General features: G+C 38.0%; 1 protein-coding gene across 2 annotated transcripts in view; it reads left to right on the forward strand.

The window, feature by feature from the left end:
- Positions 1–27,409, forward strand: part of STAU2 (staufen double-stranded RNA binding protein 2) — a 170,228-nt gene that overhangs the window by 39,651 nt on the left and 103,168 nt on the right. For both annotated transcript variants that reach the window (XM_084214937.1, XM_084214938.1), the window contains exons 6-9: positions 12,197–12,356; positions 15,945–16,052; positions 22,012–22,224; positions 24,611–24,748. In XM_084214937.1, coding sequence (XP_084071063.1) covers positions 12,197–12,356; positions 15,945–16,052; positions 22,012–22,224; positions 24,611–24,748 — 619 coding nt within the window. The remainder of the gene's footprint in view (positions 1–12,196; positions 12,357–15,944; positions 16,053–22,011; positions 22,225–24,610; positions 24,749–27,409) is intronic.

Raw genomic sequence — 27,409 nt, forward strand, 5'->3', positions numbered from 1 at the left:
CTAGGAAATCTGCACTTTTTATGCTTTTCAGTAGAAAGGAATCAAAGCACTGCAAGGCTTCACCAATAATTTTTGGCTTCTGACCTTTTGGCTCTTTACAATCTTCTCTCTGGTTGATTAACAGACACCTTCCTTTCCCCTTCCGGGTGGAGATAAATCTTCCTTCTTAAGGCCATCCACTTTTTTGTCAGCATTCTGATATGATGTGCAGGGCAACATAAAATGTTCTTGTTTTGCAATTGACCAAGCTCTGTCTCACATTTCTTTTCTTTGCAAGTCTCATAGCACAGAGGAGAAGATTTCTGCATAGAAGCTTTGGCTGGCTGTGCATGGCCATTTTTAGAGGTTGCAGAGCTGATAGCTAGCAAGGCAGGAGAGTGTGCATCCTCAATTAACTGCACTCATCTGCTGAGGAGTGGCTTATTAAATCAGAATTAAGTGTGCTTTTTCAGCTTGTTCTTACTTTCAGTCCTTCAATTTCCAATTTTAAAGTGATAGGTTAAATTTCTTACTCATGATAATGCAGTTTTAATTCCTGGATGTTTACATTCCTCAAAATGGGAAAAGAATGTAGAACAGTACATACTAATTATGTGAATTTAATTTGGATGGTGAGAATCACTCTGTGAGCTTTCTTGGGCCTTCTTCCTGTGTGGACTTTCAAGTTAATTAATTCCTATGAACTCCTAGATGTTTTTACTAGTAACACTTTTATTAGTATTACATTACTGGCATAAGTATATGATAAAATGAAATAAGTGAGATACTTCATTCTCTCATTTACTTTGTGTCTAGGCTGGCAAGTGCCATGATTTTCTTTTTTTTTGACATGAGTTTCTTATGTAAAAGGAAAATGATTCTGTAGTCAGATATTCAGCATTGTTTATGTTCTTTTACTGTAATGGCTATTTGGACAGCATTCTCAGTAACCACTCTGCATGCTTGTAAAGATTAGTGAGTAATACAGTTCATGGGAAATTTTATGAGTTGAAGTAGATAAGAGTATGAGATGTTTGTCTTCTGGATGTCTGCTTTAACCTCTAAAGTATACAGAGTACATCACAGCTTCATTATGTTTTTCCCTTTTATTCTTATTATGCTTGGTTTTGTGTCACAGAAAAGAATATTTTCTTTTTCCTGGTATTTATCTTTTCCTTCCCCCAGCCCCCAACTCCATTTCAGCACTGTCCACTTGACATTTTCCAATGTTTTTAACTCTGGAGGCGCTATTCTTGTTATGTTCCTATATTATTTATGCTAATTTTACAGTCAAGAATGAGTTGACGTTTTGTAGACCATTCTCATTAGTTATTCCGTTGATAGGTAAAAATACTCCTTCAGAGGATCATAGAATTTTATTCTATTTTCTCATATTGATTCTGTTGGTTTTCACTTGTTTTTTCTACCTTAGTCTTCAGTATACAGTACTTTGGGAGGTTTTTCTTATCATCCTTTTCCCCCTGGGTTTTTCCCTATTACTTCTTCTTAGCCTTTTTTTGTTGGTTTTTTTTTTTTCCTTATCTCTTGCACTAGTTTCTCTTTAAGAGAGAGTACTTGGGCTGGTTTTGAGACCCTTCTGGAACTTTGACAAGTGTTTCATCTTAACTTCAGGGGTTTCAATTGAAGGAAAGAGAGCAATAAAACTGGAAGCAGAGACTTGAAATTACTCTGAAAGTAGTGTTCCATAGCTAGTTCAGTATGTTTGCTCTATTACTTGTCAGCCTAATCCATGACGCTTCAAACTCCTAAACTTAAAATGTCTGTAGCTTTCTGTTGGTTTCTTCTAATTACTTGTAATGAGCAACAGTTTTATTTTTTACTTCTTTTTGTATATACTTGCTATAAATGGTAAATAAAGTAGTGATAAATGCAGAGAGTAAATATTGAAATATTTGTTTCAGTCAAATGTCTATTGAGCAACTTGGAATTCAGAGAAACAGTGATGTGGCAATATTATTGTCTTGTCATCACAAATTCTGCTGGGAAGATTCCAAATTAGTTAATGCTATGTTAAACTGAATCCTCCTCCCTCTTGTTTTTCACTCAGGAATGTTTTGATATTGTGATCGTAGAAATATGAGTAATTTTTTTTTTTTTTACTAAGTTACTCATACTGCTTGAAGGAACTACATAGCCTCTAGCTCAAGAAAAGAAAAAAAGATAGAAAAGGGAATTATCATTAGTTTCATGAAAAATTCCCAGACTCATAACAAAATTTAAAAGAAAGTATAAATAAAGACAGACAGAAAGGTATAAAACTCAACATGAAATTACTGTGTATTAAAGGTAGATTGTGTATGACTAATGTGTTAACCTTACATGTTATGTGCCAACTCATTTTTTAGGTAAAGAGAGTAAAGTAAATCTTATATTTGTGGGATTCAGTTAAGCATTTTATAGCATTAGATAAGGATAATGTTTTCATTAAACTGAAGGAGAAGGGGATTTGTGTAAGAAATGCAGGGTGGGAAAGGAAAAGAAAAATAATCAGAGGTACTAAAAGTCAAGCTAGGAGGAAGATTATTAAGTACAGTTCTTCCAATTTTAGAATCAACCTTTAAAGTTATTTTTGTTAAAGGTGTTTGCACAAGAAGTAGGAAAATGTTCATGAGATTTAGAAGACATCATTGATACACAGAAAGGTCAAGATAGGCAGGAAGACTTGGGTGATAGAGAGGACTGATGTATTAGAAATGCAACAAGACTAGACTTTCCAGTCTAAAATGTAAGATTAATAACAGAGGCACTAGTAGTACTAACTCTGTTGTCACCTGAGGGTTATTCAGTTGAAAACCACAGAACATAAGTGTTATATTATTAAGTATTTGCAAGATAATCTGAGAAGAACTAATGTGATTGAATTAGTGGAGAGGCAAATGTGATTTTTAAGATGTGTTGAGCAAGATATTTCTGGCATAGATACATAAATATTCCTATTATACAGAACACTGTTAGCCTTTTATTGGTATGTTTATGTTGTCTGTAATTCTTGGCTTTTGTATTTTACAATGGGAGCAAGTATGGGCAGGGGCTGTGAAGGATGATCAAGACAGTGGGTAGCCTTTTATACATAAAAGTTCTGAAATACTTTAACTTGTTCCCTTTCAAAACATAGGCTGATAGGGAGTAGGAAAACTCATCTTGGAGGGTAAACAATAAAAATAAAGAAACAAGAAAAATAAATAAGCTATGTAAGTTCCAGGACAGTATTGACACAAAACAAAATAATGTATGTTAAAGTATATCCAAGGTGAACAGTAGGAGATTCCTAAGTATCAACCCAGCTTCCAGATCATCCTCCCAGCAGAAGCAAGTAATCTCATTTGTTTTCTAATAGACCTTAACAGATAAGGAGGATTACATTATGCAGTTGCCTGCAACTCATGGATCTTGACTGCTTAATGTGGGATTTTCTTGCATTCTTGTATTTGAAATAGAGAAGGCGTTTCTATGTTTTAAAATGGGAAGCATCTTTGTTATGTTTTCTGACTATTTAAAAAAATGGACAGATGCTTTTGAATGTTTTTCTATTAATATGTTTCCATCACATGGTTTTCTTTAAAATTCTTATATAGTCACTTAAACATTCTTTTGCTTAGGGATTTTTTATAACTAGGTCAAAATTGGTTTCATAAATGACCATAGCAAATATAAAATAGAGAAAAAATACCGAATCATTCAGAATCAATTAAATTCATTTAAAGTTTTAAAAGGTTTGACTTATAATTTAACACCATCTTTCAAATGAAGCACAATCTGGGACAAGTATACATTAATTTTGTTCTTTTAATTATCATCTGGGTAGCTGGAAGGAGGTCAGCATTCAAATAAGGGATATCTGTGGCTAAAACTCATACATAGTGTGTGCCTTGCTCACTTTACATTAAAAATGTTTTTAGAGGATGTGAAAGTAAGCTAGAAGAGAACAGCCAGACTCATTCATCATAGAATGGTTTAGGTTGAAAGGGATCTCAAAGATCATCTTGTTCCAACTTCCTGCCATGGGCAGGAGCACCTTCCACTAGACCAGATTGCTCCATGCAACCTGTCCCAGTGCCTCACCACCCTCACAGCAGAGAATTTTCCACTCTCCCACCAGCACCCCCAAATCCTCCTTGGCAGAGCTGCTCTCAATCTGTTCATCCCCCAGCCTGTGCTGATACCTGGGGTCACCTCAACCCAGGCGCAGCACTTTGCACTTGGTCTTGTTAAATCTCATGAGATTCCTGTGGGCCCGTTTCTTGAGCTTGTCTAGGTCCCTCTGGATGGCATCCCATCCCTCAGGTGAGACAACCTCCCCACTCAGCTTGGTGTCATGTGCAAACTGGCTGAAGGTGCACTCGATCCCTTTGGCTGTGTTATTAATGTATATATTAAATGACACTGGTCCCAATACAGATCCTTGAGGGACACCACTTGTCGCTGATGTCCATCAGGACAGAGACACTAACTGCTGCGTTCATGCTGCACTGTCCAAACTCTTTCTTATCCCTCTAACAGTCCATTCATCAGATGTGGTACTTTCCAGTTAAGAGAGCAGGATGTTGTGGAGAGTGGCTTGGCAACAAAATCCGCTTATTCCCCTCAGGACCCTGTTACAGCCCATCAGGTCCCAGAAACTTGTTTATATTCAGGCTCCTCAGGTGGTCATGAATCTGACCTTTACTTGCAATAGGGACTTTGGTGGTGTGAGAGAGATTGCCATTGAAGACTGGCAAAAAAAGTTGTTGAGTACCTCAGACTTCACTTGTTGTTACCAGTTTTCCAGCACTGTTTTTCAGCAGGGAGCACTTTCTTTGACTTTACTTTTCTGGTTAACATAGTTGTAGATGCCCCTCTTGTTATTCTTTCCATCCCTTGCCAGGTTCAATTCCAGCTTCACTTTGGCCCTCCTCACCCCATCCCTGTACAACTGTGCTTCATCTGTATACTCTTCCCAGGTTACCTGTCCTTGTCTCCATGCTGGTGCATTTGCTTCTTTTCCTTTAGTTTGACCAGTAGTTCTCTACTCAGCCGCACAGATCTCATTTTTCTTGACCAATTTCTTGCTCCTGGGAATTGCTAGCTCTTGTGCTCCATGAAAAATTCACTAAAGATCTGCCAGCTCTGTTCTGCTCTCTTGTCCCTGAGGGTAGTCTCATCGGGGACCCTATTGACCATCTCCCTGAAGATATGGTAGTCTGTTTTCCTAAGATTCAGGAGCCTAAGTTTACTCTTTACCTGACCCATGTCCTATAGCCCAGGCTGCCTCCAGTCTTGATATCCCTCATTATCTTGCTTGCATTGGTGACCAACAGATCCAGTATCACATCCCCTCTTGTAGGGCTGTCTATTACTTGGTTCAGGAATCATAAAGTAGAATCATCAAAGGGAAGAAACCTTCAAAGATCATCAAGTACAGTATCAATGCAGCACTACCACTCTTACACTACTAAACCTCAACATCCAGTGCCTCTTAAACACCTCCCAGGATGGTGGCTCCACCACCTCCCTGAGCAACCTATTCCAATACCTCACCACCCTGATCATGAAAATTTTGTTTCTAATATCCAATCCCAATTGCCCCGGTCTCAGTTTAAAGCCATTTCCTCTTTAGAGTCTAAAGAAACCCAGCTCCCTCAGCTGTTCCTCATAAGACACATTTTCTAGACCTTTCATGAGCTTTGTTGTGCTTCACTGGACATGATCCAGCTCCTCAAACTGAGGGACCCTAAACTGAACACAGTACCTGGGGTATGGCCCTCAATGCTGAGTACAGGGGGGTTCCCAAGTCCTGCTGGTTACACTGTTGATACAGATGCCATTAGCCTTCTTGTCCACCTGGACATTCTGCTGACTCATATTCAGCCAGCTGTCAGCCAGCACTGCCAAGTCCCTTTCTGCTGAACAGCTCCTCCTTCAGCCTGTAGTGCTGCCTGGGGGAGTTGTGAGGGCAGCACTCGGCCCTTTGCCTTAGTGAACCTCGTGCAGTTAGCCCACTGATTGTCTGTGCAGGTCTCTCTGCAGAGCCTTCCTACCCTCCAGCAGAGCCACACCCAGCTGAGTGTCATTGGCAAATTTACTGCGCTCAATCGCTACATCCAGATCATCAGTAAAGAGATTCAACAGAGATTAAACAGGACCAGCCCCAAAGCTGTGCCTTGGAGAACACCACTAGCAGCTGGCTGCCAACTGGATTTAGCTCCATTCACCACAACTCTATGGTTCCCACCATCCAGCCAGGTTTTAACCATCAGAGAGTCCACCCATCCATGCTGCAAGCAGACAGTTTTTCTAGGAGGATGGTGTAGGAAATAGTGTCAAAGGCTTTACTGAAGTCTGGGTAGACTACATCCACAGCCTTTCCCTCATCTGCTAAGGTGATTCACATGGTCATAGAAGGAGATCAGGCTGGTCAAGCAGGGCTGTCCTTTTGTAAATCCATTTTGGCTGGGCTTGATCCTCTCGTCTTGCATGTGCTATTCAATGTCACCCTGGATGATCTCTTTCAAAACCTTGCCTGGAACTGAGGTCAGGCTGACAAGCTTGTTGTTCCCCAGATCATCCTTCCAACCCTTCTTGTAGATGGATGTTACATTTGCTGATTTCCAGTCAGCTGGAACTTCATCAGTTGACCAGAACTGCTTTTAGATTATGGGGAATGGTTTGGCAAGTTCTTTCACCAGCTCCTCCATTACTCTGGGGTAGATGTCCACAGTCTTGTGAGTGTTTAGTTAGCATAGCAGGTCACTAGCCATCTCTTCCTCATTTATGGGGGCTTCACTCAGCTCCCCATCACCAACTTCTAGCTCTGGGACCTGGATATTCTGAGGACAGCTGGTCTTGGTATTAAAGACTGAGGCAAAGAAGGCATTAGGTATGTCTGTCTTTTCCTCATGCCCTGTCACTACTCTCTGCATTTAACAAATGCTGAAGACCTTCCTTTTGCTGCCAATGTATTTATAGAAACTTTTTTTGTTGTCTTTAACTATAGTGGCTAAATCAAGTTCTAGTTGGACTTTGGCCCTTCTAATTTTCTTCCTAGATGACCTTGCAACGTCCTTATAGTCCTGCCAAGTTACCAGATCCTCCTTCTAGGGGTGATATATTCTCTTTTTCACCCTAAATTCTGTGTTTAATCAGGGTGGTGAAGAAGTTATCCTGCATGCATTCCAGGAGTCTCCTGGATTGCCTACAGCTCACCCTGCTACTATCCCAGCAGATGTCAGGATGGTTAAAGTCCCCCAGCAGGATGAGAGCCTGTGAGCAAATCCTTCCTGAAACTAGAGCAACAAGGCTTCACCTATAGGCTCTGCTTGAGCAGGCAGCCTAGTCTGTAGTAGACACAATTCAAGAATAATGGACTGTAGCTCTCAAAAGAGGTACTTGGAAAAGAGAGCCTCTTTGTTCCCAGGTGTTGTTGTGGATCTGCTGAAAGAACCAGAAGGTTCACTGTGTGGAGACAAAAGTGACTATACTGGATGTTTCCTTCTTCAAACCATAGAACTCACATCTGTAAGAAATGCACGTGGCTAATGGACTGCTTAGGAAAATAGGATATAGCCAGGGAACAGCTGCACTAAGCAACTGGCTCCCCTAGAGAAATTTCAAATGTTTCAGAGAAAAAGTTGTTCACAGCAAATGCTCTTTCCTACTCCCCTGCGTGGTCTGTGGCTCTCTGTCCCTCCACTCACAAAGCTCACAGCATTTTCCTGATTAAACAGTGCCAGCAGGGCTGCCAGCTTGATTGACTTCTTATGAAAAAGGGGCCAGACAGAAAAAGTGCAGAGAGTGACCCTTTCAGCAGAGCTGGCATCTGAAGAATGACTTTCCCATTCTGACATTCCCATTCTGTGTCATAGCTCATATTTTAGTGGCCTTTATCATGGCTGCTGAAATATGGTTCCAGTTCCTCCTCACTTTGCTGATATTATGGAATAGGAATAGGGTAATACTCCCTATAACACTTGTGTAGTGGAGAAGTAGTTGGGTTTACTTGTTCTTTTTTACTTAGTTTAAGAATATGTCGACCATTAGAAATTAGAGGAAAATGCCACTGACATTTTAGCATGAGGCTAAATCTAAATAAACTTCCTGGTTTCTGTGAGCTGCATCTTGCACTTGCTTTTTTTCCCTTGCTAAGAAGAAGGTAACAATATTTATCAAAAACATTTATGCCATTGAGGAATCCAGAGAAATGCAGGAAATGCAGTATGAACACATAACGTATGTACGAATACTTTATTTGTCTTTGTGTATGTGGATTTGATGGCCAAAAAGGAAGAGGCCCCAAGGGCTCCTTAGTATGCAATTAATATTTTGGCTAGAAAAGCAGCAGATTGTTTCAGTATGCTTACATGTTATGACATCATATTCCAGTAAAATTATAATGAACAGAATTTTTGTTTGTCTCTGTGGCAAACCAAAATGAGTTTTCTAATTGTCAGCAGACCTTGGTGATTTATTTAATTATAGTGGCGCCCACTCACACCAACTTAGTTGAGGTCTGTCAGCATTTTTGTTATGAACCCCTATTTTTAGGGGTTTATAACTAGTTGTAAATATTTACTCATTGCTGAAACTTGACATCCAAGGTCACATTCATAGAGCAAATATCCTTTTTCAGGTTGACTATTCTAGTGGCATTAGCTAAAAGTAGATTTCTGTGAACCTAGATGCAGTAGATGTTCACAGTAGGTGCTGTGAACTTAAAGGGAATAAAGGGAACCTGCTTTACAGACCTCTTATTTGAAGAATCTTTGTAAGAATCTCAAATGTCCAGAACAGCCAGATGAAAATGAGCCTGTTTTTATAGGTTATATGTGACTGATTGTGTATTATCTGTTATCACACTTTGTTTTCTTCCAACTGAATGTATCATTTCACATGCCATTTTGTTGTCTTCTAGTCTTACAATCTTCTGTCATTTGGCTGTGTTGGTCAGCTTGTGTTCTGAGGAGTGTGCCAGTATCATCTGAAAATCTCTTTTACGTAAGAATTTTCTCCAAGGAAAACCCTAGCATTTGTAGCTGCCATGTAGAATGCAGGAAGATGCATATTTTCTAAATGAAGATAATGTAAAAACTTTTAGGGACCTAATGAGTCCATATGTGAGGCGTTACTGTTCGAAATCCTGACTATTTCAGTTCTGTGGCTGAATGGAGTGACAGAAGACTGAGGAGTGTAGAACTGACACGTAGATGCTCTTATGATGGAAAATATTGTGATGATACATTATTGCAGAATAATCACTAAATTCTATATAAATATTCCAAAGATTGCTGATGCTTTCAGCCCTTTCTGATTACTCACATGTAGTATACTAGGAAGGTTTGTTAATGATCAGTGGCAGATACAGCATTTTGCCTTTGCATGGGCTTGTTCCTTACATGAGTGCACATCTTCAGGATGCAGAATCATTCATTATTAAAACTCAGTTTAATCGTCCCACTGTACTTTCAGGCTGCAATACTATGGTTATTTTTGAGGCTTTTGTTAATACAGTCTCTGTCCTCACTGAAAAGAGGAGGATGTTGTTTCCTTTGACATGTTCCTTGTTGAAGAGAAGCTAGTAGCCTCACAGATTTTGTTCATTTTCTGAGGATTTCAGGTGTTCCTTTGCACTTTCCTGGCAATGCTCATATTATCAGTACTGTGTTACAACTCTGCTTGAGGCCAAGGGGAGCAAGAAAAATTTAATCAAAACCATGTAAAAGCCTAATCATTCTGGCGATGCCAAAGAGCTGCATGAGGCTCTAGAGCCACAGGCTGAATATCATTTTTCCTTATTATCACATAAATAGCTCCCTAAACACTCTTTAAATGAAAAGGTGGGGAGGGGAGAGGGAAAAAGAGAAGGCTTGTTGTGGGATTTGAGTTTATAAAGTGGATTAAGTTCATGTGCTTTCCTCCTTTGCAGGCAGTGGGGAGAAAGGTAGGTCTAGTAACTCAACAGGAAGCAGGAACTTCTGATGCATATTGTATTTTCCCTAAATCTAGGTAGTTGCTAACAGCACTACCTCATTTTTTTCTCTTTAAAGAGGATTGTGAAGTAGGTGGGACATGCTATCAAGGTGCCTACTGCTTTTGCATGACACAGCTTGTCTTGTGCTAAGCAGCAGCCAACACATGCAGCCATTTCCAGTTCTGCATCTTCTGTGATGGTGAGAATATTCCTGGAACTCTTCAAGGAACTTGAGAGTACCTGTTGCTGCAGGGAAAAGAGAACTACAGGAGGCTGTGGCTTCTGGTAAGCTGTAGCAGCTGCCAGTAAGCTTTGTCAGCTGCTCCTGGTCAAAAGCTGCATTGAACTTTCTTTCCAGTCATCTGATTAGAGAGGGTTAAGCACCCTCTCAGCCGGTACTGGGGATGAGCACATGTAAATGCAGGGCCCAGAGCACTGCTCCCAGAGACAGCAAGCAGGCACAGCAGATTGCACAGCAGAAGATGCAGAAGGGACTTGGAAACTCTGCTGAGGATGGGGTTGTGCTCAGCAGTGCTGGTGATGCACTACCTGGCACAGTTCCTAGCACCATCTGGAGCAGCTCTCCTGTTACATCAGAGACCTTGAGTCAGAGCTAGCTCCAGAGCTCTAGCCAGGCTGTACAGATAGTGGTCTTGTCTGCAGGAGGTGTGCCGTGTCGGAGGGTTTGTGTTACCAATAAAGAAAATGCAAGAAGATGTCAACAAACTGCTGACATCACTAGGTCAAATGAGTGAGAGATGACTTGGATCTTCTCTAAGATCCTCCAAGTACCAGAGCATGAATTCCCAGCCATACCAAAGGAGGAGCAGGGAGACTCACTGCTAATTAGGCTGGAAAACTGGGAGGGAGTCCTGTGATGGCAAGAGATGGAAGCTGGTAATTTTTGGCATTGGGAGGAAGTTTTCTGCTCCATCTGCAAATCTGCAACCATATCAGTGCCAAGTGTTTGAATTCCATTAGGCGTGTAGGAACTTTGTAATAGTTTTCCAGAAAGTGTGGTCTGACACTAGAACAGGTCATCCAGAGATGTTGTGGAATCTTCATCCTTGGAGTCCTCCACAATAACTTGGACAAGGCAGTGTAACTTCAGATTTTGACCATGTTCTGGATGCTGACTTGGACCAGATGACCTCCAGAAGCCTTTCCAGCAGGAGTTATTATATAATTTTATGAAAATGTTACATAAGCAAAAGTTTTTCCAGGCCTTAATAATTCTCAATAAACGTGTTAAACTGTAAACAGTGTTAAACTGTAAACAAGAAAGCAAAGTAAATGCCCACTTTTTTGTCACAGAGGCAACTTAGCTCGCTCCTCCAAGGCCCTATAGCCAGAGGTATATTTGAGCCAGTGTTATGCTTGGTTCTTTCCCTATAAATGTAGTTTTAGAATTAGGCACAAAGTTTAGGGACATTGAGGCCAGAGTACTTACTCACACTTGTCTGCTTCTGAAGTGTGCTGCTCTCTGGTCAACTTTGTATTTTGTTTTACAGTTGGAACGACTGGGTTACCTTTATTAATGAAAATTCAGAAAGTCGTAATATTTAGAAGTTGCCATCCATGTCCACACATGAAAGTGGAGAGAGCACACTTTAAAAAGGATCCTTTGAGAGGAATAAGGAAAATAGAGTATTGTGTTTGACTGAATCTGGGTTGATTCAATCTAGTTTTGTTGTGATGGACATTGCTTTTGTCCATGCTTTTGGAATCCTGGAATCCTGGCCTTCCTTACATTGCTGACAAGTTATTTGTTAAGTGAGGATCGATTTCTGCTAGGTCTGTTCTCTGTCATCTGACTTTGTTGTCCCTTAGAGCTGAGCTATGATGACAGGTTTCTTATGAACAACCTCACAGTCCTTCTTCCTCCATGCCACTTGTCTGTGGGACAGGAGTTGTCTCCCAGGCAGGGCTTCCGCTGGAATTTTTGATTCTCCTTAAGTTTCATCTTCTCAAGACTCAAACCAAGAGGAGAGCAGAGCTAGGCTGTTGGGCTGATAAATAGTAGAGCTTGTTGCAGAGCTCCACAAATGTAGGTGGAGAGCTGGTTTGCACAAAGGAGCTGCTGTCAGAGTTACCAACTGCCTTGCTGAGGAACAGTCTGTGCATTTGAATCCTGGGTCTTATTCTGGGAGAAAAGATAATGCTTTATCCCCAAATACTGCTCTATTTTACATAAAATGGATGGGTAAAATTCCTAACTTGTATTGTTGTTTTCTTTTCATGACTTCCTTCCAGGTATCACTGCCCAGTGCCTAAAATTTTCTATGTCCAGTTAACTGTTGGCAACAGTGAGTTTTTTGGTGAAGGAAAGACTCGTCAAGCTGCTAGACATAATGCTGCAATGAAGGCCCTTCAAGCTCTTCAGAATGAGCCTATTCCAGAAAAATTACCTCAGGTCTGTGCTTCAGGAAGCTTTTTTTTAAAAAATAACTTGCTTTTTCCCTGCTATGTCTTTAAGCAGCATATATTGCTTTTTAAAAATTAAAATGTTGTGTCATATTTTAAAAAATACTGAACAGAAAAATTATTCTCAGAATAATCTTTCTAAATTGAAAGCAAAAATATAATGTTTCCCAGTCAAAGAAACCAAGTACTTGCAAGACCTCTGGGAGCAGCTGAAGACCACTTGTGGGTTCTCAACAGCAGGTGTGTGTTTGCAGGAGACTGAATTGAATCTTCAGTCAAGTAAATCTCTGTGGCTTGATTATGCTGGGGTTAAGGGGCACTGGTTGCAGGTTAGTCATGAACAACACTTCTGTCACTTCATGGGTTAGAGCTGTAGGTGGCTGGAGAAGGCTGGAGGTAACACTTTGCCAAGATCATGATGGAGAGAGTACAAAGTGTTGCACTGTGTAGAGCCGAGTGTAGCTCTCCAGAGAACTGGAGACTGATTGAAATAGAGTTTAAGGGCTTCCTGGTGCCAGGGTTCAGGCCCCTCCCTGCTGCTGCCCATGAGAAATGCACACAGGGCACCGTGCAGTGGTGGGGTGTGCTTTCACCATGGGACATGGTCCGTCTTAGTCACACTCTGTTTCCTTCGGCAAAACTGGCCAGCTTGGTTATCTGTGGGAGATGATTGATTCATTGCTCCTCAAACATCGGGCGTGGGTCAGAGCCAGTACACATCATACTTTGGCTGGCCTCAATTCCATTATGAGGTTGAGCCTCTTTCTTCCCCACTCCCTGACAGTGTGCTCCTGAGACTTGCTGGTACCCATCTAGTAATCCCATTAGTAACTCAGTGAACTTGTCTGGAATGGGATCCATGGAATATAGCACAGTAGTTACTTATGTAGGTCAATCTTTTGGCCTTCATGGCCATCCTTAATGCAGCCTTCTGTATATTCTTCTTCAATTTCAAGCTATCAGTTTTTCCTTTTATTAGAAAAACTTAATAAAGGATAAAATCTTTTATCCATATTAAACCACTGAAAAGGAGTATTGCCATGTTAGTATTTAATTGGGCAAATGTGTAGAAGAGCATAAGGTGAGCAGAAGCAAGAAGCAATCAGCCAACAGGCAGGGCTGCTGGTGAATGTGCTTTCACAAAGAGCTATTGTGTGTCTGCCAAAGCACCTCTGCTGTCTCATAGATGTGAGGCTAAGAAAGGCCTTACAATTAAAGTGTCAGTTGTGGGAATGAGGATCAAATTTAAATCCAAAGTGCCTGAGACACTCCTGAACATATTTTATCTTCCTAAGGCTTGAAACTTTATTGCTCAGTACTAATGTCTGAACCTCGATCCTCTCTTTTCTCCACTCATTGTTAGGTTCTCTACTATGCTTGGTGGAAAAAATATGCAGAGAGTTAAATTGTAGGGGCAGAAGGGACAATGGGGGATTTTCTGGATAGATGTGTTTGTATTGATCATGAAAATTCAAACTATGGTTTCTAGTTTAGACTATGTATATGTGGTTAAATTAGAGTACAGCTAGAAAACCTAAACATTCTTGACTTGAAGGCTTGCTAACAGTCCAGTGGGCATTATATAATTTTATGTAAATTATGCCAGTGTTTGATTATTCTCCATTTCAAGGATAATTTGTGAGGTATTTATTTTAGAATTCATTTAGCTTCATTTTCTGTTTAATTGTTTTTTTCTTATGTTTGCTAAATGTAACCAATAGATATCAAAAATCTCTCCCATATATATATTTAGAGATTTTTCTGAAGTGTTTTTGAATTTTTTGTAGACTGTTTTCATCGTGTCTCAGTGCAAAGTCATTTTTATATATATATTTAGAGATTATTCTTAAGTATTTTTGAATTTTTTGTAGACTGATTGTTTTCATAGTGTTTCAGTGCAAAGTCATTTTTTCTAATCATTAGTTTGTTCTCTGGATTGTTTTGGTTTTTTTTTTTTTTTTGCCAGCTTTTTCGATTATCAGTGTCCTTTATAAAGCACAAACTTAATTGAATACAATATCAAGTAATATTCTCACTAAGGTTTTTACAGAGTAGTAGCATCCTATTCTTTATATCCTCAAATTTTTTTTTTACTTTTAATTATTGTTCTTTTAACTCTGCTAATCTTTCTCAGTGAAACTAATCAAACTTGCTTGTCCTGTAAGTAATGATCTATATTCTTGATTTCAGTGGTACTTTAATTTCATTTTATGAAATGAGCTAGAGGTCCTACGTAATTTCATTGTAACTACCCTTGTTATTGTTTTGCACAGCACCTCGCTTTTTTTTTCTGGAGTTTCTATAAACTTTATAATATTTTGGTTTGTATTTAGCTCCAGGTCAATATCAAGCATGTAAATGGCTTTTTTCAGAATCAAAATTTTGCAGCAATTTCATGAGACAAAGGGTGTTCCATGTCTGCGTGCTGTAGCTGAGTGCTGGATTTTTGGCCCTGTGTTATCTTAAAGATTAATATATTAAGAGTTAAAAAAAGGCAGATAAAAGATGGATCAATTTCATTGTAATGTGAAGAACCTAGTGCTTTTTAAATGCTGTTTTAGAACTGTGGTATCTGGATTTTGTAGCTATGTTGGTGGCTGAAGATTTAGATCAGACTTTGTTATGTAAGATGGGAGCTCTGCAGGAATCCACCTAATTCAGCCCAAGTGTCTTTGATGTTTACCTCCACTAATAAAAAATTAGGAGCCTGGCCAAGGTTACATGGTTGTTGAGAGATCCCAGTTTGAAGTATTTCAGAGCTTTGCAGTTTGAAAATAGCTGGAAGTGAAGCCTCTGAGAACTAAGGAAATGTGTCCCGGGGGACAAACACCAAAGGCAGTAGTTGCAAAAAGCAAAACTCTGACTGATCCCAGGGCTAATGGTTGGGTGAGAAAATTTAGATTTACCTGAAGAGCGAATCAAAGCTGATTTTTAGGCAGAATAATGTTTCATGTGCCTTTTGTTTTTTTATCTCTTTGCCTCTCTGTTTGTTATGTTCCTATGGATAAATAAATAATGTTCTGTGTTGAGCAAGCTGTTCCCTGTCACTACCTTTTCACACTGGTCATAACTCCCAGAGGGAAGTTGATGGAGGGGCCATTAACCAGCTGGACCTGCTGAGGACACCTGTAACCTGGTGACCCAGTCAGAGTGTGGGGGTGATTGACTGAATATCTTCTGAGAGGAGTACAGTCTTCTGACTTTCCAACAAGCACAGATTTCCTCCTTGCTTAGAAGGGGTACCCACAGAGAGAAACGGGTCAAAGGATCTGTTTGATCCTCATGTTTGACACAAGTGTGTACTCAGACAGTTGTTATCCATGTCATTAATAACATCCATATTTGCTGTTTGTAATTAATTTATACATTAAGGTGTATGTGTTGTTATGAAGCATAAGCACAATATATATGGCTTCAGTCAGCAGATGTCTGATAATGGGGTGCTGAGATGGATGTACAAATGCTGATTTACAGCCTGACAGGAGACTTCAAAAGTCTTTGAGAAACTGGGGGGAGGATATTATATTTTTTTGATCTTCTAAGAATTGTAGTATGATTATGTATGCATCATTTTCAGAATGGAGAAACAGGAAAAGAATCAGAAGAAGATAAAGATGCAAACAAATCTGAGATCAGCGTAGTGTTTGAAATTGCTTTGAAGCGCAATATACCTGTCACTTTCGAGGTATGTGTTACATTTTTATCTGTGTTACATATTTATCTTGCTAAGAAATATTTTAAAAAGGTACCACTAAAACTCAACACATAATTTCCATGTATGAAAAATATGAATTTCATATTCATGGGAATGATTAAAAAAAATTGTCAGTGTTTCAGTCTAAGACAATGACTTTTTACTGGAAAAATAGATACTCTTTCAGAATTTTTGGAGATCTAATATTTGATTGCAAAAACTTGGTTGGCAGAAACACAGGTAAACCATTTTCTGTACAGAGCTGTGGGATTAGAATCTGTAGCCACTCTCAGTCTGATTTGAAATAATCTTTAAAAGAGTTAGCCAAAGTCTTTGCTCTAACTGTTGGCATTTATATACTAGAAAAGTTCCAATTGGAACATTTCACCTTCAGTGTGCTGTCTTCAGAAAGTCATGAGTATCTTCCACTCTGATTCTGTTTCACTTATCTACTTCTACTTAAGCTTTCACAAGTTTTTTTGTTTGTTTCATATGATTTTATCTATGAACCGACTTCTGACACCTTTATTTACCTGAAGTAACAAAGAGCATTTGGAATAGCTCCAGTGCTATCAATGAAGCAGCTATGGGAGAATGAGTGATACTAACAGGAATTTTTTTTCCGATGAGAATGTTCTCACAAAACCTTGTTGTAAAAATCTAACATTGTGGTAGGAAGCACCAGATTTTCAAGCTGTTTTGTTTTTTATTTTATTTTTTTTTAACGCAGAAAATGCTAATGTAAGTGGCCTTTTATTATTTTATTTTCCTGCATTTTGTTTTATATTTAAACTGAGTCTACATGAAAGACTCAGTGGATAGTGCTTATACTGGTGATGGTTATTTTCTCCAGTGCTTTTTTCCTGTTACAGTATAGGCATGTATTTGCATGTGAAAAGAATCAAAACCCTAAATTGTGGCATGCCTTGCAGTGTGCTGTATGCAGCATGCTGCTGACATGTTTGGCCCATATCCCTGAATTGGCCAACGTCAAATAATCTATTTGGATCTTCTTAGAAATCTGAGAGATCTCTCAGAAGGTAGGTAAGAAAGACAAAGAATATTGTTAATGACTAAGGAATTCCTCAGTATAGCAAAGGCATATATGCCTTATATATGTGTTCTGTGTGATATGGACTAATTAGAATGTTAAGAGAATGTAAAATCTAGAGGATAAAACTGGGGTGTCTGGGGCTGTTGGTGTATCAGTTTGCCACTACATGCCAATTACCTAACTCAGCTAAGAGCAGACATAATGGGAACACATGCTTGTATTTCAAAAAGGACGCTCCTAATTAATGTCTCAATTTTCAAACAATTTTCTACCTTAAACATTAAAAAATATTTGGAATAGTTCCATACCAGTCAACGCACCAAAACGTAAGGAGATGTATGATCACTGGTCACAGAGGAGCTTGGAAGCTGTAAAGAAAAGAGGGGTAGTGCTTTGAATGTCTTCTTCACTCCTGGTTGAGCTTATTCAAGGCAGAGCATTTGGTAAGGAGAGACTGAAGGCACAAATACTTAGTAAGGAAAAATCTAATGTGTCACTTGCCAAAGAATGTTAGTAACATTGAAAAAAGACAGTTTTTTACTCTCCTGACAGGTTTTGTGTTATTTCCTGCCTTTAAATCTAAATATAGGTGACATTCTCAAATAGAGTTTTGATTGAACTTGGTTCTGCCTTACTTTTCAATAAAACTGCTAAGCAATTATGGATAATCCCCAGGATCTGATGTTTCTAATAGGATTTTATTCACTAATGGTCTTGTGTTATTCCAGGCAGGCATCAAAGCTTTTTCTAGCTTTTATTTTGTGTGTGGTAGCTATAAAATGATCTGCCTTTTCTTCATCTGGCAAAGCTTTAGCCAATGTTCCAACAGTGCTGGGTTATGCAACAAAGTAATGATCATAAATATATATTCAGTTCCATGTAAACATGTCCTCAGAATTGCATGAGGGGTGAACAGTCCTGTTTTGTGTAATGGGGCTAGAAACTTTTAATTGTCTAGGAATTTTAGGATGATTTAACAAACTTTCTATCTATTAATTTGTTAAATAAAAACATTCATTTGTAACAAGGAACAAGCTTTACTTCATACTTGTCACTGGTGCATTCTTAGCTAACTTTGATTCATCAACTTTTAAATCAAAATGCAACTGCTCTAAGGCATTTGCGGGGTTCCCAATGAACAGTTTTTAAGGATTACTACAAAAGAGATTGCTGTAGTAATTTTTAGAGTAGCTGCAGAATGGTCAGTTCACTTCTTTTTTCTGCCTTGACAATAGACTAAGATCTTGCTTTTTTTTTTTTTTTTGTTTCGATACATAGGGTTTTTATTCCTTATTTGTCAGTAAGGAATAGATAAGCCTAGAAAACATAACTGAGGTCAACAGCTTCAGATATTAGAACACACTGGGATGTTTCAGATTGCCATTTTATTTTCAGTATTTTTCTTTGGATTGCAGTGTTATTTCTTTAGACTAGCAAATATAATAATGTTTTTTTCATTCTCAGTAGCAGGAGAGAAGGCATAGAGTGCCTAAACAGACAAATTTTCTGCCCCTCTATCCCTGTCCATTGTTCTGCTGGAAAGTGTTCTTATGTCCCAGTCTTATCGCAGTAAGATTCTGCAGAGTTATCAGAGATTCTGCATTTTGAACCAGGGACAAGCCAAATTGCAGGCTCTGGGAGAATAGTTCTCAGCAGGAAGTTTCACACCTATCTGGCTTCTGCTGTCCTGGGGATTAAAGCTTTGGATGACTGACTGCTAAATAACTCTATTTGGGTTTTGCAGAATGGTCACCCTTCTCACTGCAGTTTTTACACTTTGATATTCAGACTCTTCTGTTTTTCTTTTTTTTTCCTTTTTTTTTCTTTTTAACTGGGAAAATCTGGTGTGTCTTCCTGCACAAGCTCCTGGAAATATATTGATTTTTTAGTATCTTATAAATAATCATGTATTCATAGATGTAGGTGACATGGGTTTTTTGATATGATTTCTGTCTCCTCTAGTTTTGGGAGGAGTTTAATGTCCATTTAATCTTGCCCTAATCTTTTGTATTTTCTACCTGGCATCTTATTAATAATTAAAGCAGTGTTACTCTTTCACTGTAATCATACTTCTGTTTTTCATTTGTCAGCATGATTCATTAAGTTGAGCCAAATTCATTCTTGATGTAACTTGACCTTAGATGTGTTTTGGCCCCATGTGTTTTCTCTTGCTGTAATTATTCTTTAAATCCATGGAACAGAAAAAGAAAAGTGTATTGAACTGTCACCCTTAATCAAATTCTCAGCTTTAAATTAGCCATGATTAGCTCCACAGGTCATATCTTTCAACTGAGGAAATAGTTTAATGTCCTGATGTGCATAGTGTTCTTAGATAGCAAAGGTTGAATTTCTTTTTAGTGTTTTCTGTCCCAAGGCTCATAGCACAACTGTTTGAAATCATATGGAGTAAAAAGATCTAAAATCTGGGGTTAACCAAAAATGTTGTTAGGTAAATGTTTTTTTTTGCTTAATTACCAAATTTGGATGTTTAGCTTGATCCAGATCCCATCTGAATCCTATGGGGTTCATTCCACTGACAACACAGACTTTTTTCCATTTACACACTAACAAAGATAGAGTTTTTAATGTTTTCCAGTCAATTATTTACCTTGTATCACATACTTAAAATTTAAAAGATGAAAAACACACCAGAATGCATTAGTTTTATATTAAGAAATATGTTTTTGTGTATATGAAAATATTATCTGGTTTTGCATTAACATTCTTTCTCTTATATATATATATATTTGTGTGCATTTATATACATATGAGAAAACTTATATAAACTAATATTTTAGGAACTCAGCAATTATATTTCTTAGCCAAGTTATTTTTTCCTTTTTCATCTGGTCAGTATAGACATTCCTGTATATTTTATTAATACATTATATTGCATGTGAAGACAAACACCTATATAACAGTATAAGTAGAACCACAGAAAGATTAAGGACCTTAGTAAGGTTAATTTAGCTATGTTTTACAGCAAGCATGTTGTAATACTTGGATAACAAAGTACAGGGATGGTTTGAGGTGCTGTAAAATCAGGTGGGAATGCTGCAGTGCAATGAAGGTGCTCGGCATGGTCACGATGCCTGACTGTGTCTGATAGCAGGAGGTGCTGGCACTGGGCTCATCCCAGCTCCTGCACAGGCACTGCAGCGTCCTGGGGCTCAGCAGGGCTCAGTGCCCTCAGTGCATTGACCACTCATGTGGTCAAGCTTTAGTGGGCAACTTCCAAGTGAGGCAGTGTTGAAAACACTTCAGAAATTAATACTCGGAATCTTAGAGTGAGAACACTCCTGGATTACAACAGAAAAATCCCATTCTGGAATAGATGTCATCTTATTCTGGGAAAATGGGACAAAGTTGTCTGTTAATTTTAATTTTGTGTCTTTTAATTGATATATGCTGTGGTAATTGTGTTTGCTGGGTGAAGCTGCCACAAAAGAGAACTTAAAAAAGAAATACAAGCCTATAGAGACCTCATTACAGTGCAACAGCAAAACTAAATAATGCAAGGGACATGACCTTGATAAAAAGAACTTTAATACAAAACATGTTGTAATAATGTTAAAATTGAAGGTTTGAGCACATTAAAACTATAGTTATTACACCAAGAAGGCCCTGGTACCTTTACCTCAGCTCCCATTCACCTTCCTCCTCAACCTAAAGAGACATTACTCTTCTTCAACAAATGGTTTGATATAATTCCATCAAAAGAAAAAAAAATCTGTATTTATATTGATTTTTAAGATATTATAAAGAGATGCCTGTCAGATACTCTAATGTCTCCTTATACATATTACCTATAACAAAGATTAAATTAGGTAGCTGCTTCCGCCCATCAAACAAAATAACAGAACCTGTTCCCAAATGAGGTCTCTTAATTCCTGATAGACATTGTCCAGACCAGTAAATGGTGCGTGCATACACGAGGAGATGGATGGCTATCCTAGCACTTGCAGTGCTCTGATTTAGGGGTGAATGCATCCTAGCATCAGCTTTCTGAAAGGAGATGTGTATGTGTGTATGGGTATATGTATGTATGTATGTATAACTGAAGACAGAAAAATAACTAAAGGAAGGTACAGCATTCAGAACTTAATTTCTTTCCATATTACTATAACTTGTTGTAGTGAAGTACTTCAAATGGGTTTTCTTATTGTTGTACTAAATGTGTTTGGAAGGGAATGAATAAATGAGTTTTTTTCAGAAATTATTGGCTTTTGTGTCAGTTATGGTGGCTCTTCTGGTAATTCTTTTCAGTACTGTTGGGAGGACGGCTGAGAGTCATGGAGGCAAGAATGTGTCAGCCTTTCAAATGTATGGGATATTGCTCTGAGCTGTGTACTCTGGCAAGGCAAGAGTTGAGAGCAGGCATCCAGCCTGCACCTATTGAGACTGAAGTTTGGGACTATGAGCATCCAATGGTTTGATGAGAATAGAAAAAATTACAAACAGGTTGAGGTAATGCCAAATTAATACAGTTTTGAATGTGTTTTTTATAAAGAAATAGTCAAAGCCCACTAGACCTTCATGGATTTAATTGCTTTAATATGTGAAGCACCTTGCAAAGAAAAAAACCTATCAGCCTTGGTTTAAATATGCATAATTGTGGTATATTGTGTTATTCTATAAATCTTTAAAAATGTAGGTCTGCTCTTATTTTCTGTGAAAAGCTGAATATGGTGGCTAGATTTGCTTTATCCAGCTAGTCTTAATTTTTTGCTTCAAACCTCGTACTGTCATTAATACTTGTCCCAGTTCTATGGAAACCAATCTAATAACTTCAGTTAGCAAGAAAAATGGACTAGTAATAAGTTCATTGCAGAGATAACAAACATTAGGTTATCTTCTCGTAGGGTGCTTTGACTCAGTGTTACTTTCTCTTAAAAGGTGATTAAAGAAAGTGGACCTCCTCACATGAAGAGCTTTGTTACACGAGTTACAGTAGGAGAATTCACTGCAGAAGGAGAAGGCAACAGTAAGAAACTCTCAAAGAAACGTGCTGCAATGGCTGTACTACAAGAACTTAAGAAACTTCCTCCTCTTCCTGTGATTGAAAAGCCAAAACTTTACTTTAAAAAGCGTCCAAAAACAATATTGAAGGTATGTGTCCACCTTTGAGGCAATTAAGAATGTTTGCTCAGAAAGTAACAGTCAGGTTTTAAATCCAGAAAGGCTTATTTGTAATTTTCTGTCAATATTGTTACAGTTGCTTGTTACTGTCAATATTGTTACTTGTTTGTCTGTGCTAATACGCCTGGGCTTTTTTTAAATCCTGAGAATGCTGTGGGATCCTCAAACAGAATGGCTTGTAAATAGCACACATCACTGAGGTCTTCAAAGGTTTGGTTCAGGTCCAGTGGAGGATCAAGCCCTCCAAGCAGCTCTGTCCAGCCATGTGAAGTTTTAGCATCATCTCCTCAGAGAATCCCTTCTAGCATATGTAGTGGTTCTCTCCCTGGGCTCTCTCTGCTCCCCAGTTTGAAGAGGGAGAGAGATACATGATACATTAGTGCTTCAATGCTTTACTAAAAGTTTGACCATTAGAAATCTGTACACTCAGGATACAAAGTGCAGAGTTCTGAAAGAGCAGTCACCAGAAAACCACTTAAAAATAAGCAAGTACTTAGGAGAGTGCAAAAGTGGATTTGGAAAATGTACAAAAGACTTATTTGTCACCTTCCTCTTTTCATTTGCCTTCAGTACAGAATAAGTGATTTTTCAGGAAAACCTAGATTAATTAGATACCTGTCTCCTATTAAAATTCTGCAGATCTAATTCTCAGAAACTTATATGAAAAAGTAGGCAGGAAAATGATTTAATAGAAAACCATCAGCATTAATGCAGCTTTCAAGCTGGAAGATTGGAAAAGTCTTTTGGCTTTGGCTTTCACCAAACATCTTGGAAAGCTTTTCTCAAGAAAGAGGCTAAGGGTATAATAATGAAAAGATTTCTTATATTACCATATACCATTTGCCATTACGAACTTAAATTTAATTGTACACAGTTGGCCTTGTTAGAAAGGGACATTAGTTGTCAAAATAAGCTGAATATGTAGATGGTTTCTATTTTTTGAATATCCAAACTCCTGAAATGCTTTCAATGTGCCCATTTCTTTCAATTTAACTTGCATGTGTTTTGAGCTTCAAAAAAAGTGGCAACAAAAACTTCTTTTTATTTGCATATATATTTATGAGGCTGTATCTTATGGCCCGCTCTTTATTTAGCCTGCTCTGCATTTTGTCTCTGCCTGGCTTCTTGCCCACACAGCTGCCCTTGTGTATGACATTGTCTTAGCTCTTTCACCTACATCTTCTCTAACTACTTCAGCAGTTACACTATGTAGGATTTGCTGCACAGCTTTCTAAATATAATATCCCTCTCTGGTCTTTGCCTTCAGTTGCTGATCATTTCTTCAGTTTCCTGAACACTTGTTTGTTATTTGAGAAGCTCAAGCAAGCATGAGTGCTCATCTTCTCTTAGCAAATGGTTTCATAAAAGGGGAATAGCTTCATAACATGATAACAATTTTACATTTAAATGCCATTTACATTTGCAAGTGCATTCTTTATGTTATCCTGTATAAATCAGTTAAGTATGACTTCAGATAAATTTTTGTGGGTCTTAATTTCTTCTTAAAATCTACCAACAAATATTTTCCTAGCTATGTGCTTTGAAAGAGCATTTGCTGTTTGAGCAATAATTCATTAAAAGAATTTCAGAGTTAGAGAGTTTTCAAGGACTGCAGTTTTTCCCCTGTCTGTGTAATCTTGGACAGACCACTGTCAGTCCTTCTGTTTCCCTGGCATGAGATCAATTCCCCCACCAACCATACTTTTGGACATGTTTTTGTGAGGATTATTGCCTGTTAAGGATTTGAAATATTTTATGGGTGGTTCATCATAAGCAACACTTCTAGGGTAAATTTTAGGTATTCATATGACACACAGAGTAAACCTTCTGCACCTTTAGTTGCAAGTTGCACTGTAGGGTGGAAGGCCTGGAGTGCTGAGAAGGAAAGCAGGAAGGCTGGAAGAGGAAGCATCCTTATGTATGGCAAATGGTTTTTGTCCCTGTGCAAATCCCACCTCTTCTCAGTGTAGTGCATGTTCCAGCGTTGTGGCAAACTGTTTTAAGGGGTTAGGGGGAAAGGTCCTAGAAACAGGGCAGTAAGATATAACTGACTAATGAGTCTGCTAATTTTCATCCATCCTTATGAGGACCTCCACAGACAGGAGAGGGTTTTCATAGATTGCAGATGCAAGGTATACGCATACCTGCAACAATGGCAGACAATTTCTTTCCACAGCTTTGAGCCTGAGGATTCTTATCTTTTGTCTCATGATCAGAAAATGGAAAGTAAGTTACTTCTTATTCTCTCACAGGGAGTATTACAAAAGAGAGAATCCTAGTAAATGTTATTGAAGCAGTGTAGTAGTTACAGGGATATATACTGAAATAATGGTTCTTTCCTTTAAACCTGGTTTAGACTGGACCAGAATATGGTCAAGGAATGAATCCCATCAGTCGTTTGGCTCAGATCCAGCAGGCCAAAAAGGAGAAGGAGCCAGAGTATGTTCTTCTTTCAGAAAGAGGAATGCCTCGCCGTCGGGAATTTGTTATGCAGGTATCCTTTGTGTCACGTTGGAGATGATGGCCTTGCTAAGTGTTTTGTTCAAATTGAGGCAAAATGGTGGCAAAAAATGAAGTGGAACTCCTTCTGTTTGGCTTTTTGCCTTGCTGTCAGATAGACAGGAACAGTATGAAATACAGTATCAGAAAGCCTGTCTAAACTTTCTTCTTTCTCTTAGTGAAACAAATGGCAGTTGAATTATGTGCCCTCTAGATGCTTTTCATGTATTTTGCATTATTTTACACTTTTATTTTTATTTCACCTGATTCTTATTGTCTTTATTCCTGATGGTTCATGATTTATTTACTTTTACTTGTGTTTTTGGAAAAAAAATGAAATTGGGCTAGTGTTGATCTAAGGATTCCAGCAACACTTAGTATTCTGAAATATGGGCATTAATATCTCCATATTACCAGGCATTTTGGCTTGAAAAAATAGTGTTGTAAATTTTTCTGATTTCCAGTTTCTTTGTGACTTTGTTTATCTCTGAAATACAGCAAAAAAAGCCAACCACATGTTTTAGACTGTCCTCTGACTGGACCTAATACTGAAAGAGTAGATAATTAAAATTCCTTTCAAATTTAAATTAAGAACATGTACAAAAATTTGGTATAACTGTGATACTTTGTTAGATAGCACAACAGCATGTTGAGAAAGATTAGAATCAGGAAAGGATTCTGTATTCTTGTGTTTTCAGTCAACGGTAATTTTGTGCCGGAACAACTCGGAACAGCATACCTCAGCATGTTTTGACTTGTTGTCTACCAACCACACCAAAATGTCACTTCTGATCACAATCAAAATTTATGATGTTCCAGCACCTCATTCTCCAGAAAATTAGTTATGTTTTCAATTAAATCTCTAAGTTCTTTCTTCATGTCTATGAAGATTAGCTAGTGATCTTAATTTTCTTGGGCCTAAGTGGTCTTTCTTTATGATTTATTATTTTTCTCTCTGAAGGAAAAAAAAAGTATTGTATTCTTTTGTTGCAGAATCTTTTTCTGAATATAAACTTGGATTTCTAACATTTTATGAGACCTGAAAGTATTTGGAAAAGAGTAATCTTGTCACAGAAAATCTCATTTCCCATGCTGAGACCCCCCCATGGGACTGTCCACAGTCGGTAGTTGCTGTGTGAGGCCAGAGCAGTGTAACACAGCCCAGTATTAGAAACATGGGCTGGAAGTTTTCTGTTGGAGGAGTTTCAATAATGGCAAAGTCTTTGGTTTGTATAAAAAAGGAATCATAAAAGCAGTCAATATGTAGAAGATTCCTGTATCTAAGAAGGTTTGTGAAAGAAAGAGTTAATGAAACTCCACAGAGCAATTGCTTTGTTACAAACACTTTTAAACTCCATTTTCACCCCTTTGTAATATCTTCACACTAAAATTATTTTGCTATTTATCCCACCTTCAGGAAGTCTCAGGGGATTCATTATGACATGCAGAAAACCTTATCAGAATAAAATACCTTTGTATAAACTACTTAAACCATGTTTTCATTTAATTTAATTGAATGTGGAAGTAAAATATCCAGAGATAATATGTTCATTTTTATCTGTCACACAAAGAGCAAGTTTAGATGTGATGAAATGGATCCAATTACTTGTCCTGGCTACTAGATAAACAGAAGAAAACCTCTGATGACATTAGTTGGTGTTCTGTTCCCAAAGTTAATTTCAGAAAGCTCTTTCTCTTTGTAGTCAGGCCTTTAATCCTTGATAGAGGTTATAATAATAGCTAAACCAGTTTTACAGGTCTGAGAAATAGCAACACATTGATTTATTGTGAACTCTGTTATAAATTATCTTTTTGTCTTGTCCTATTAAAGTCCCTCAATTTTATTGCATAGAAACTTGTAGCAGATTGGCTATTTTCTAATTGTTACTGTGCACTGCACAGAAGACAAGGTTTATATTTCAAGATTATTAATATTTTTGGCTTAGGTAGACAAATCTTTTTGCATAATGATGTATATATATGTATTTGGAAGGGATATTCATGATTATCATTTATTTACATCTTCTTCTTAATACTTAGAATTAAGAGTATTTGAGTAAATAAGAGTTTAAACTTTTAGGAAAATACATATATGATAAATTAAGGAAAGTGAAGAATTATTGAATGACATAAACTACTAAATATAATTTATTCTTTATTTAGCATTTCTATGCCTTTTTTTACCATTTTTTTAACGCTCCTTCCAAACTGTTTCTAGTCTTTGACCTCTGGGTGGTTTGTTTTTTTTTTTTTTTTGTTATTCAGATCATCTTGATGATTTTATTATTTTTATTTGGTTTTGATTTCCTTTTTTTGACATGGGTTTTGAAACTGTGCACTATTTTGAGACACAATTTGGCAAATAGAAGGGCTTAATGGACCTAGCAAAATAGACCCATCAAAGAGCTATGAATGAATAGCTGTGAGACTGCTTGTGTCACACACCAGACACATACAGCTCCAAGAGTTTTAAGATTGGTACCAAAGCCAAGGATTAAGTTGGAGCCACACATTTTGTGGATATCCATTGCCTACAATTTGTCCTTATTTTGGGGTTTTAATTTCTGCTAGTGTTATGAAAGGCATCATGTTTGTCAGAAACCCTTTGTACTGTACAGACCACAGGTGCACTGAGGAGCCTTCTTTCCAAGGACTG

The sequence above is a fragment of the Fringilla coelebs genome (assembly GCF_963513975.1).
Source record: "Fringilla coelebs genome assembly, chromosome: 1".
Taxonomy (NCBI): domain Eukaryota; kingdom Metazoa; phylum Chordata; class Aves; order Passeriformes; family Fringillidae; genus Fringilla; species Fringilla coelebs.